Below are 12,301 nucleotides of genomic sequence, written 5' to 3'. Positions count from 1 at the left end.
AGGATTGGATACATGTGCTTTCCTTCATATGCACTTTTCACTTATTTAAGAACAATTTACCATGCATCAGTATAACACCTACACTTGTTTTATCATTTATTTAATGTTAATGTTTCAATTTGTAAAGCAATTTGTTAGTGTCTAAATGCATGTCAGGGCATTCCAAAGCGGTTTAGTAGATTGGTAAGGATATAAGTAATACTGGTTCCACAGCTTTAAAGAAAGTTGAGTTATTTCACAAGTAAAGAAGAGGTAATGAAAGTAGCATTTAAAAAAATATATTGTGCCAGCCTAGCAAGTTTCACAAGACATGCAACACAGGTTAGACAGAGTTCAGAACATGTTTGTGAACTTTCAAGCAGAAACGGTTTTGGGTCAAGCAATTCATTCTCATGTGATTAGTAATATGAGTCTTAATTTTTATTTTTTTCTACTGGAGCCTTTTCAAACTCAAACATTTTAAAGCTGTATGGGCTTACACTTTCCAACTGTAGCTTTCACAATTACACAATGAGGGAAACGTCACTAGCAATTCTCACTCCGTTTGATACAGGTCCTCCATATGCACTCAGGATTCACTTGATACCAACTAGTAACTCACACTCACTCAAGGGAAACTGTTGTCACTGTCAATGACGTCTCATGACATGTGCCTCACTGCAGACAATAAATTAACCAAGTGTCTTCTACAGTTGTGCCTTATCCTGGTATCTTAGACCACAATGGACCCATTAACAACAACAAACGCAGACATTTTTTAGCAGAAAGTGCCACAATCACTTCAAGTACAATGACTCTGGAAAACACTTCCCATCCTCACACTTCACCGCAATCATCAAGCTAAAAGCAATGCAAATGCAAAAACAAATTAGTACTCACACACCTGTCACTTGTAGGCACAATGCTGGATCTTTGGAACAAACCATGGGACAATATCGGGGTGAACAATTTTTGGACTGGGCAACCAAATAAGATCACTCCTATTTCACTAACACTAGACAAAATGATTCTCCTCCCTTATGGACAAACCTTACCTCTGCTAACAAAGCTGATGGAGTTTTTTCATCCTTCGCAGGAATCAATACTGTTCAAAGTTGATGAATCTTTGGAATTAGTAAGTGGTGTGGTAGAACCACTGTCACAATTGCAGTACAAACCCAGTTAATTTAAACACCATGACCAATGTGGCCACAGAAGGAAAACTCCAGTAAGAAATAAAGTTAAGGGGTTTTATTACAAACTCAAGCTCAAAGTCGTGTAGACTATTCACAATACCAAATTAAAAAAGATAAATAATCACCAAGTGTTGGCCAAGGTGATTAAATAAGTTCAGGCGAACTAACATTAACAAAACTAAGCAATCAAGAAGGACAATACATAATATTAAAAGAAATATCTGGGATACAGAAATTAAGCGCTGCTCAGGGTTAGCAATCATCTGTCAATTCAATTTAGCAGAGTCATAATTTAGGCTGGGCAGTGACAAATCCTACAACAAATCAAGGTGGTCATTATGAACATGGCGGTAACAACCGCCGTGTTCATGCTGGCGGTCAAAACACTGACTGCCAACGACCCCGGAACCCCGCCAGCCACATTATGAACATTTCTGTGGGCCAGCGGGCAGAAACATTGTTTCCACCCACCGGCTCACAGAAAGGCTCGGCTGGGACATTGATAACGGCTCCACATGGAGCCGCCGCCAATGCCTCTGTGCGGCTCTGCTCCGGGGCCCCTGCACTGCCCATGCAAAGTGCATTGGCAGTGCAGGGGGCCCCAGGGGTGCCCCAGGGCACCCCCTTTGCCAGCCTTTTCCTGGTGGGATATCCCACCAAGAAAAGGCTGGTGGGAAATGAAACATTATCTGCAGGGTAGCGCCGCTACCCTGGCGGATAGTGTTTCAACTCACCGCCAGGCTGCCTGAGGGCAGGAGCCTACCGGTGGGTGAGGGCTGCCGATGGCGGCCCGCCAAACCGCCATGTTCGTAATGAGGGCCCAAATCTGGAAAGTACATGTTTGGGGTGAAACACATGCGGCCAAAGCCAAAAGTACAAAAAGAGCAAAAATAATTTGGAAAAAGATAATCTCAGACTGTATACTACTAACTAAAGTGAGCAAAAGATAGATAAAAAGGGAAAGCGCCAGCATATCAAAAGCTAGACCAAGCGTCTTCTGAAAGGCATTAAGTAAAGATTTCTAAGTCTCAAAGGGGTATTTCAGGGGGCCAAGAAGAGAGGAAGATACCTCTCCAAGGGGCACAACATACAGTGACTCTTCTTCAGGAAAGCATCTAGGATCAGCAAGGCATCTGCAAACATCTCAGCAGCATCTGACATATCAAAGTTCATAAAGCATTCTGATTCACCAAAGGTAAGGGACATCATCCAATAATAATCAATCACATGATTCCAAGTTGAAACATACTGGTCTTTTCCCAAGCCTTCCATGAGAACTCCTTCCATCCGTGTGACTTCACACAAGTTTGAAACAATTGTATACAATTTCAGTCCATGTTTCATGATATCCTACTCTCAAGGGCACTACAATACATTCTCTCTATGTCTGAATAACAGGGTCTATCACCAAAATCTAGTCTTCTCAAGGGCATGTAGTGTGAAAGAAAACTCTTGTTATGAAATTAAATCAGCATTTCCTGCACAGTCACAAGATACAAACTTCAATGAGCCTTATTCATGCTAACGCAAGAGAATTATAGCAATACATTTAAATAATTTATTTTGATAAAACACAAATAATATGCAAACCTGTGAATTCACCATTAATACTTAATTAATATGAGTAGTACATATAATTTTAAACGAGAAAGCTTTGTCAATGCATTTAATTAATTATGATGGAAAAGTGCATTTCTCTCATTTGTTGCACGCCTTTTTAATTCAATAATCATTAGAAATTCAATATTGTTTCAATATCCACTGTTAGTCTAAAGTCTAAATTACATCAAAACATCAATTTTATTCCTCTAACATGTAAATTAATTCCTATACCACCTAAGTTGAACTCTGCAATACAAACAAATGCACATTTAAATTGCGTCAGTGCAGCTTCTACTTTTAATCATTAATACATTATTTAGCATAAAACATAAACTGTCACATTTTGATGGCTTTTGTGACACAAGGGACTCAACTACAATTTAGACAACATCACCAGTTAATCTTTTCTTGCATTCAACTACAGTTCCGAGTGTTGGTGCTACAGCATTAATTTTGTCGACAATTGCAACCATAATGCAACCTTTTAGATAAGGGTAATTTGAAAGTGCACAGGGATTGGGATCTTGTGTACTTCATATAGTTAGGACCTCTGAGCATGCTGATTTGTCTTAAATGGCTTTCCTGTTCCAAATGCATTTTGGACAACACCAATGATGGGCTGACTTTCTGGGCACTCTGGCACTGCCAGAAGCGCCAGTGTTTGGGCTGCTTTTTTATCCCATCATGGCCCCTCGCATCAAAACAAATGTTCCACACACTTTCCCTTTCAAGCTGGCCTAACTGGCAGTGTTAGACTGCCCGGAAAGTCACTCCTACACTAGGCAGTCACCAAGACAAAAAGAATATTATTATAATGAACCTGCAAAACAGTTTCTTCATTCCTGCCAACTTTCTTCTCTCAGTTGTTTATGCTGTTTGCTGGTTCTCTGTCATAAATGCTTATGTAACTCTGACAGGCTGTTAAACCATACAAATTGTTTCTAAAACATGTTTTGTCTTTCAGAAATCATGTCTGATGACAATGATCACACTGGCAAGCAGGGTATGGAAGACTCTGGAAGGCAACAACTTGAGAAGATTCTCAGTGATGAGGGACTTGATGTACAGTACTGGCTCCCCAAACTCAAGGAACTTCTTGGGGTGACCAGTGCACATGCCATGAAACACCTGAGCCAGGAAGACTATCTGAAGTTAGAACCTCATGTAAAGCAACCATGGCAACAGCGGGCCTTCAGAAAAATACTTAAAATACCAGACAACAAAGTAACTTTGAAGAAACTGCAAGATGAGCGCTTGGAGCTGATGAAAAAGAATCAAGAACAGGCAAAGTTGGCACTGAAGGATCTGAAAGAAATGCAGACTCTTGGCAAAAGTCAAGATGATGAAGGCATTAAAAAGAAGTTAGAGGACCTGCGTAAGGCAATGAGTATACCTGAAAATTCTTGGCCATCTTCCAGCCAACCTTTGATTGAGATCATAGAAAGCCTGCACAAGGAGGTACAACTCACGGAAAGCTCATTGTTAGTTCGTGAAAATCTTGATGATGAGGAAGTGTTAAAATGGGCATCAGGAGGCCGGATCCTGCAAGGAATATACAAGACTAATAAACTAGAAGACGTTTTAAAGAAGCGGGATCATCTCATCAGTGCTCCTGAGAATTTCAGCCTCTTTGGCCCAGAACATGGGCCTGTGTTTCAGAAAAAAGAGTTTTCCTCATACTCATCAGAAAAACTATTCACTAAAGTCATGGAGAGTCGAGGATTTACTGTTAACTGCAAGGCCAAAGCAGGTTTTATGGGGTTTTCTTTTGAAGGCACCAGTGACTGTAGTATAATCTCAGAGTCACAACAAACTAAAAAGTCACTTGCTGAGCATAATTTTATTTGTACCACAAAATACAACTATATTCCCCTTGCCTCGTGTTTCTTTCAAAACCATCAAATCAGACTTTCTACTGCAGCTCTAAGTGAACTCACAGAAATTGAAAAAATACTAGGCCTTACTACAGAGCAAGATAAAGTTCAGGTGCTGAATACTAGGTTTGGTAACTTTTTCACTAAATTTGGCTCACATGCTGATACTGGTCCTTTCCATCTTGGAGGGATATATTGGTGGAAAGCTTCATCTGAGGGCTTCAAAACTGAAGATATGGAAGAGGTGAAAAGAATAGCAACCCAGACACTTGATACTTACGTGGGAGCCAGCTATTGCGGTTTTGGCCTTAGTGCCGGAGTTAGTGTGGGCGTGTCCAGTTCTTACTCTAAATCATCTTTCAACAGCAAAAGTACAGAATCTATTGAGAAAAACATTCAACTGTCTGTCACCAAGACAGGGGGTCCGGTAGAAGCAGATTCTCTTGTACAATGGAAGTCAGGGCTAATGGCGAGTAATAAAACCTGGTCTGTAATTGATACAGGATTTAATTTGGTACCAGTTTGGGATATAATCCTTCAGTGTCACAGGAATGATTTTAAAGATGTTTATCAAATAGGAACATGTCTAGCGGAAGCCTACAAAGCTATAACAAAACAAGATGTGCATTTACTCTTTGGAGAAGGGATTATTAGTGCAGCTGAAGAAGCACAAGCATTCTTACAAGACCTTGAATCTTGGGAAGTCACTTGTGCTGTTGAGCAGTTGAAGAAGATAATCTGTTTTAAGCAGGAACTGAATGAAAAAAACAAAGACTACACTACTTGGATTCGCATGTGCCTCTCCAACAAAGCACTTCCTGATTTCTTGGCAAAAGTAGTTAAAACATACGAAAATGTGCCGACAACCGAAAGTGCATACATCAAAGCTCAGATGCATTGCCTTTTAAATTCTGATGTCTATTCCTGTGAGATTGCTCCCGTTTATTCTCCCATAATTAAATGGATGTATCTGTCCGAGGAAGAACAAAAGCAAATTAGCATTTCACATTTTTACGAGTTTATTGATGTTTTAGAACGAGAGAAAAGATCCATTGAGGAAGCCAAATTTAACTTCAGTTCCCACCAGTCCGAGGCAGTGCATGATGCTCAGATAAAGGCAACCTTTACAATCAGCTCATCTTTATATTCTATATTCAAAGTGCTGAGGGCCTCAGAACAACCAGACATTGAGTTCTTATTACTTTCATATGTAGTTCCATTGGGGTACTCCTTGGAATCTGGTTACTTTCAGCACCTTTTGGGTTGCTCTGAAATTGACTTCATGATCAACAACATGCAAGATGCACACAAAACGTTTTTATGTCTCAAGAAAAATAGTGCTTCCAGAGCACAAGCTTTTCTGTTGTTGACGAGCTTAACATTGAGAATTGATTTCAAGGACGTGTCTGTAAGACAGAAAAAAGAATGCTTCGATTTCATGATAGGCCAGATTAAAGGGTTTCTGTCACAGGACGTGTCTGATGTGGTGGACAAATATATTGAGTGCAATGACTTCAAATCACTAGAGGAAGACTTACTTAACATCAGACTAGGACATTGTAAAAGTAAAAGTGGTATGATGCACAAAGAAAGTTTGATAAAAGAATTAAATGAAATATCACTGAGAGCCAACCAGGTAGATATCTCAGTTTCAGAAACAGAAGACCATTACCCCACTGTTGCTAATACATGTGCTGCTATCCAAACCAATTATTTTTCTGACTTGATAAGGAATCTTGGACTTGAACGCTACTATCCACAGAAAATGACCCCTGAGCATGTGCATGTTATAGACCACTTCACTCTGCAGATATCTGAAAATCAGCCTAGCACTGACAATGAACTTCCCTTTTATTTTTTACAGAAGCTTATGATAATGGACTACCGAGCAAGGGATTTGACTTCCAAGTCTGAAGATATTGCAGGTCAGGGTTATGTCACCATTTCTGAAGAAATACATCCTCCTAGTGAACCACTGAATATAATGGGCAGGATTTTCGGTGTCTCAGGCGAAATCCATAAAAAGACTATTGCAAATCGGTCTCTGGTGCATCCAATGGATGTGCAGATGGCTATATACCACTGTGCTGACGATTTTCTGAGGCAATGGATTTCAACAAAGCTATCTGTGTGCCAATTTGCTTTACCTTTATTGGTTCCAAATCCATGCACTTCAGCAATAGAATTCCCTCTTTGGTCATTTAGACAAGTCAGCAAAAATTGGCAGCAAACTAAAAAATGGGAAATGGGAAAAGAGAACACATACATTGAAAAATCGATTTCTGGTGTATCCACTCCTATAGTGTCATTCTTTAGAATTGGCAAGTCTGCACATTCTAAATCTCAGCTCATGAACTCTTTGCTGAATAAGCACAACTGTAACATATTTTTCCATCGCAATTGCCTTGGTGGTAACAAAAACTCTGTCCTTATGGCGGGTCTTGCAGAAATATTCTGGTATTGCCCCAGTGGGAACAAGGATGACCGATTTGATCAGTGCATAGCATTTACTAATCTACATGGAGATGCGATCCAATACATGAAGCAAGCTGTCTTCTTAGAGAACATTTCTTCTCTCAATGTTGTTTTCATGTCCTACTATGACAAGGAAGCACAGGAGAACCAGTTTTTGAATAACCTCCTAACTTCCCCCAAACCTTCAATTTGTCTTTGCAATGACATAGAGAATAATCATCCTGTAGTTTCTGGAAACAAAGTTATGGTTGGTCTGAGGAACAGAAATGAAGCAGAATTAGTTGGTGAACTGAAAACATTTATTATTAAGCTGTTAGCAACTTCTACTCATACTTGCAAATTAGAAGACTGTGCAAGTGTTGCACGGAAGCATGGGTTCCATGTTGATGAGGATAGGAAAGAATGCAGAGAAGGCAAGGCTCTGGCTAGGACATTGATGTCTCACATAGGTGATACACCAGTAACAGATGTGAAAGAAATGTTCCTTCCTCTTCAAGGAAGCCTGTGGCACAAGTGGTGTGAAAAAGACAAAGAACTAACCCGCCTGCGGAATAAAGGAAACCGAAGCATAGAACAGCACAGAAGTGACATTGAATCAGAAAAAAAAGCTATTCGGAGGACACAGGTACTAAAAGCACAACCCATTAATCGGCTAATGGAAGCACTAATACAGACATTGCAAACCAGTTCTGCCAAAACTAAAAGGTTTTTTCTGCATTGGCTCAAAGTATTTTTAGATGACCTATTTTGTGATCAACTTACAGACCTTCGTCAACAATACCTAGAATTAAAGTCAAAAAAAGACACAGAAAAAAACAAAGACCACGATCTGAACAATGAAGTGGAAGACTGTTTAGAAACACTATCCAAAAAGATCAATGCCTCTATGTTTGGACTTGAGCACCTGTTGAGGGAGGTGGGGCAGATCTATGAGGCATTAGATGCTGGTATGGATATGCTTCCACAGATAGCCGCAGATTTGATGGCTAATGGTTTCCCAGTTGAGCTGATGGATGGAGATGCTTCATATGTTCCACTGAAATGGATAGTAGCTGTTTTAGATGAATTAATTAAGAATATAGGTGATAAAAAATTGGTTGTGCTCTCTGTGCTTGGTGTACAGAGTTCAGGAAAGTCAACTTTGCTAAACACTATGTTTGGTCTGCAATTTGCTGTCAGTGCTGGACGATGCACTCGTGGAGCATTTATGCAGCTAGTTAAAATTGATGAAAAACTTGGAAAGGATTACGGTTTTGATTACATTCTAGTTGTTGACACAGAAGGCCTTCAGTCCATTGAACGAGAGAATAAGTCAGCACTTAATTTTGACAATGAGCTGGCTACCTTTGTCATTGGCCTTGGCAACATGACTTTAATAAATGTCTATGGAGAAAATGCTTCTCAGATTCAAGATATTCTTCAAATCGTTGTCCAGGCTTTTTTAAGAATGAAACAAGTTAAACTTTCCCCAAGATGTTTGTTTGTTCACCAGAATGTTGGACATTTATCTGCCCAAGACAAAAACATGAAGGCTAGAGAATGCCTACAGAAAAAACTAGATGAAATGGCTAAAACGGCAGCGCAGCAGGAGTTGTGTGAGGTAATTCGCTTCAGTGATGTTATCAAATTTGATGCCAATGAGCACATTCACTACTTTTCTCACCTTTGGGAAGGAAATCCACCAATGGCACCCCTTAATCCAAACTATAGTCAGAACGTTCAGGATCTCAGAAATCAGATTTTGATGATAGCAAAAAAAGAATCTAAATCTAAACTTTTAAGCATATCACAGTTAAAAAATCGCATTGAGGATCTTTGGAGGGCTTTGTTAAATGAGAACTTTGTTTTTAGCTTTAAAAATACACTAGAAATTTCTGCATACAACAAACTAGAAAAGAAACTTAATGCCTGGACCTGGCAGCTTAGGAGCCACATGCTGAACTTGCAAATTAAATACAACAACCGCATTAAAAATGGTAGCATAAACCATATAGAGAAAAAACATCTGGAGGAAGAGTTTCAAGAGCCGCATGGTGGTATTTTCAAGGACCTAGAAGTCTATTTCAATGAAGGTACAGACTGTGAAATACTCGTCCAGTGGAGAGCTAGTGTGGAGAAACAGCTCCAGGTTCTAAAACAAGAACTTATTGATGAACTTAAAAATAAGTCTGAAGAACTGATCAGGTATAAAAATAGTCAAAGTAAATTGGAATTAAAAAAGTCAGAGTATGAAGAAAATTTGTTTAAGAAAAGTAAGCACTTAGCTTTAAGATTAAAAAATAAAGCACTGGACGAAGAGCAACTTAAGGATAATTTTAAGTGTTTGTGGATTCAGTGGGTCACTGAACTGTCCTCTAGTGTTCCCCATACAGAGGACCCGAATATCATGGTTGATGTGGAAAATGTTCTCATATCTCATTTTCACGAGGTGCCTAATTTAGTGGACAGGTTCAAGGATATTTCCAAGAGGAAGGCATTTTCCCTTGATGTTTCCAAACATATTCAAATTCACAAGTATTTGTACCTCATTCCAAAGTCGTTTACTGAGAATGATAAGTCATACATAAATCAAATAACAGGTCGAATAGTACAGAGCACTCATGAATATATTGAAACAAAACGTAAGCAGAAAATGGCATACAATAGAAGCTACATCCATGAAATAGTAAATGAAATAAAGAAAGTCAGCAGTGCATCTCAAGGTCCAAATTTTAAATTTACAGCCGAATATCAGATTGATTTATCACTGTACTTATGCAATATTGCATCAATTGAATTCATTAAAATACATAAAGAATTCCAGAAATCTAACGACCCAGTGGCATATCTTGAAAGTAAACGGGAGGGTTTTTTTAATTATTTTAAAATATCATGCCAGGGAACAACATCCATCACGACATTTGCAGATTGTTTGTGCAACAAGCTTAAAGAAGCTGTGCAGCAAGCAATTTATGACAGTGTACCTCTGAAAATAGCAGACTCAATGCGTTCAGACTACCCAGCTTTTAACGAAAATAAAGCCCAGTTCGAAAAACACATTCTGATATCTCTTGCAGAGAAAGAGGACTTCGAGCAATACAGGCAATATATTCATTTCCCTGAAGATTATTATAAAACATTTATCAAAGCACGTGTTGAGGAACACTGGCTAAATGCAAAAAAGTCCAGGCTGAAGACCATTTTGAACATTACACTGGATTTTTTTCAAAACCTCATTGTCCTGGCCATTGGTGAAACCACACAAGTGGTAAAAGATAAACATGGAAATGCAGCATTGTGGCTGGATGAACTTTGTAGAAAACTTGGAGATAACCTTAACATTTCACGAGGTGACCTAAAAGTCATTGAACATCAGGAAATCACAAATCTAGAATTTCTTAAAGAGGCCCTAAGTAAAACATGGAAAAGTCGAGTAGAATGTTTGAGGATGAGCTTCGCTGAGATCAGTTTGGGTTCATTTGATGTAAAACCTCATCTTATACTAGCCAAGCAGCTCTGTGGATGCATGGAGCAGTGCCCCTTCTGTAAAGCCATTTGCACAAACACAATTTCTGGTCATGATGGGGACCACTGTGTTCATTTCCATCGTCCTCAGGCCGTCAGTGGCATACAGTGGTATGAAACTGATCATTTGGTCACTGACATTTGTTCCAGTCTTGTGGCAAGTGACTGCATGTGTATTCTCAGTGAAAGCAACCAATTCCCCTACAAGAACTATAAACAAGCAGGACCTCCGTATTCAAACTGGAGTATCAAGCATGACAACTCAAGCCAGGCTTACTGGAAGTGGTTTGTGTGCCATTTCCAAAGTACACTAGAAAGAGACTACCTAGGAAGGTTTGAGGGAAAAGGAGTAATCCCTCAGGCATGGACTGAAATTACAAAAGACAGTGCAATCTCTGAACTGAAGCAGTTGTAATTTTTTACAGAACAAATATGTTTACTAACCCAAGAGCCAATTCTGACACAACTTCTATTCATTTAAGGCAATATTCTTTATTAAATTGTCGTGCAACCATCCAGTAACACTATATGTCAAGGTAGTAGGTATGTAAATATATATTAACATTTACAGCGTGTATATTGGCTAAAGATGCGCATTGTCTCTCTTCAAAGCTCAGACTAGCCAGATTTCATAAGGTTAAGTAGGTTTCCAAAACATACTAATATTGGATATCTTGAGTGTGGAAAGGAGAAAGAATTCAAGTCCAGTTCCCATTGTTCCAGTACAATTTCCCATTGTTAGTCCATTCCCTGTCCCATAAGTGTTAGCCCTCATTAAAGTGCTTTGATTGTACAGTCCAGGAAATAGTTTCCTATGGTGAACATTTTATTCGCAATCATTTGAGGGTGATGGATTTTCAAACTGATAGTGTGTGGTTATCTGCCTCGGATTGAACTGAGTGAGACTGACCGCGAAGGCGCAGATTGTCCGTCTAAGAATTTTTTTAGGGTCGAGCGCCCAAATTGCTCTTACCCTGGTGTAATCTCTCTATGGGCTTTTAACCACGCCCATGTCACGTCCATCAGTTTGTTTGGTTCGTGGGCTTGCCTTTTTTAAATTCACTTGATTTCATTAGTGAAAGGCATGCACACGTCATGCCTTTTCCGGTGTTTAGCCCTCCTCTAGCGCACAGGCCAGCTACTGAAAACATACGAGGCTTGATGTTTTCCGTATGGTCTCTGGACTACTTTTTATTTTTATTTCATAGGCTGAATGATCTTGCTGGGCAGTAATTGAGCACTTTGCATGACATCGACCCCGTTACATGGATAATTGCAGTTTTGCCAGTTGCATGGATAATTACACTTTTGCTGATACGTTTCACTGCAAATGAACTCCTTCACGCTCATGGCGGCCGTCGGTTTGCTTATGTGAAACTGTTTTACTTTTCAGTTTATGTGGCAAGAAAAGTCCTGTTAGGAGTTTAAAACGCTAACTCGAGCAACCGCGAGACCCATTGCACTGCAAACGCTTGGTTTTAATTGTAGCCAGTACTGGGTGGAATAGCTGAGTGTCCCAATCAAATTTGCAGAAAAATCATAGGTTTACTGGCACATCTGGTACTCATGAAACATTCCACTACTTCACTGTCCTAAAATTAGTGCCTTAGCAAGCAGTTACCCTGTATCACCAAGAAAATGATTCTGTCGGCATTAGTTGTGCTGAGATCA

At 39.5% G+C, this 12,301-nt stretch overlaps 1 protein-coding gene across 1 annotated transcript in view; it reads left to right on the top strand.

Moving 5' to 3' along the window:
* Positions 1–11,168, top strand: part of LOC138260041 (interferon-induced very large GTPase 1-like) — a 236,951-nt gene extending 225,783 nt beyond the window's left edge. The window contains exon 5 of the mRNA XM_069208131.1: positions 3,742–11,168. Within this exon, the coding sequence (XP_069064232.1) occupies positions 3,747–11,045 (7,299 nt within the window). The 5' untranslated portion in view covers positions 3,742–3,746 and the 3' untranslated portion in view covers positions 11,046–11,168. The remainder of the gene's footprint in view (positions 1–3,741) is intronic.
* The last annotated feature ends 1,133 nt before the right edge of the window (positions 11,169–12,301 follow it).

This window comes from Pleurodeles waltl, chromosome 9, assembly GCF_031143425.1.
Source record: "Pleurodeles waltl isolate 20211129_DDA chromosome 9, aPleWal1.hap1.20221129, whole genome shotgun sequence".
Classification (NCBI taxonomy): Eukaryota; Metazoa; Chordata; class Amphibia; order Caudata; family Salamandridae; genus Pleurodeles; species Pleurodeles waltl.
Note: the sequence above shows the minus strand (reverse complement) of the source record. Positions and strands in the feature narration are given on the sequence as shown.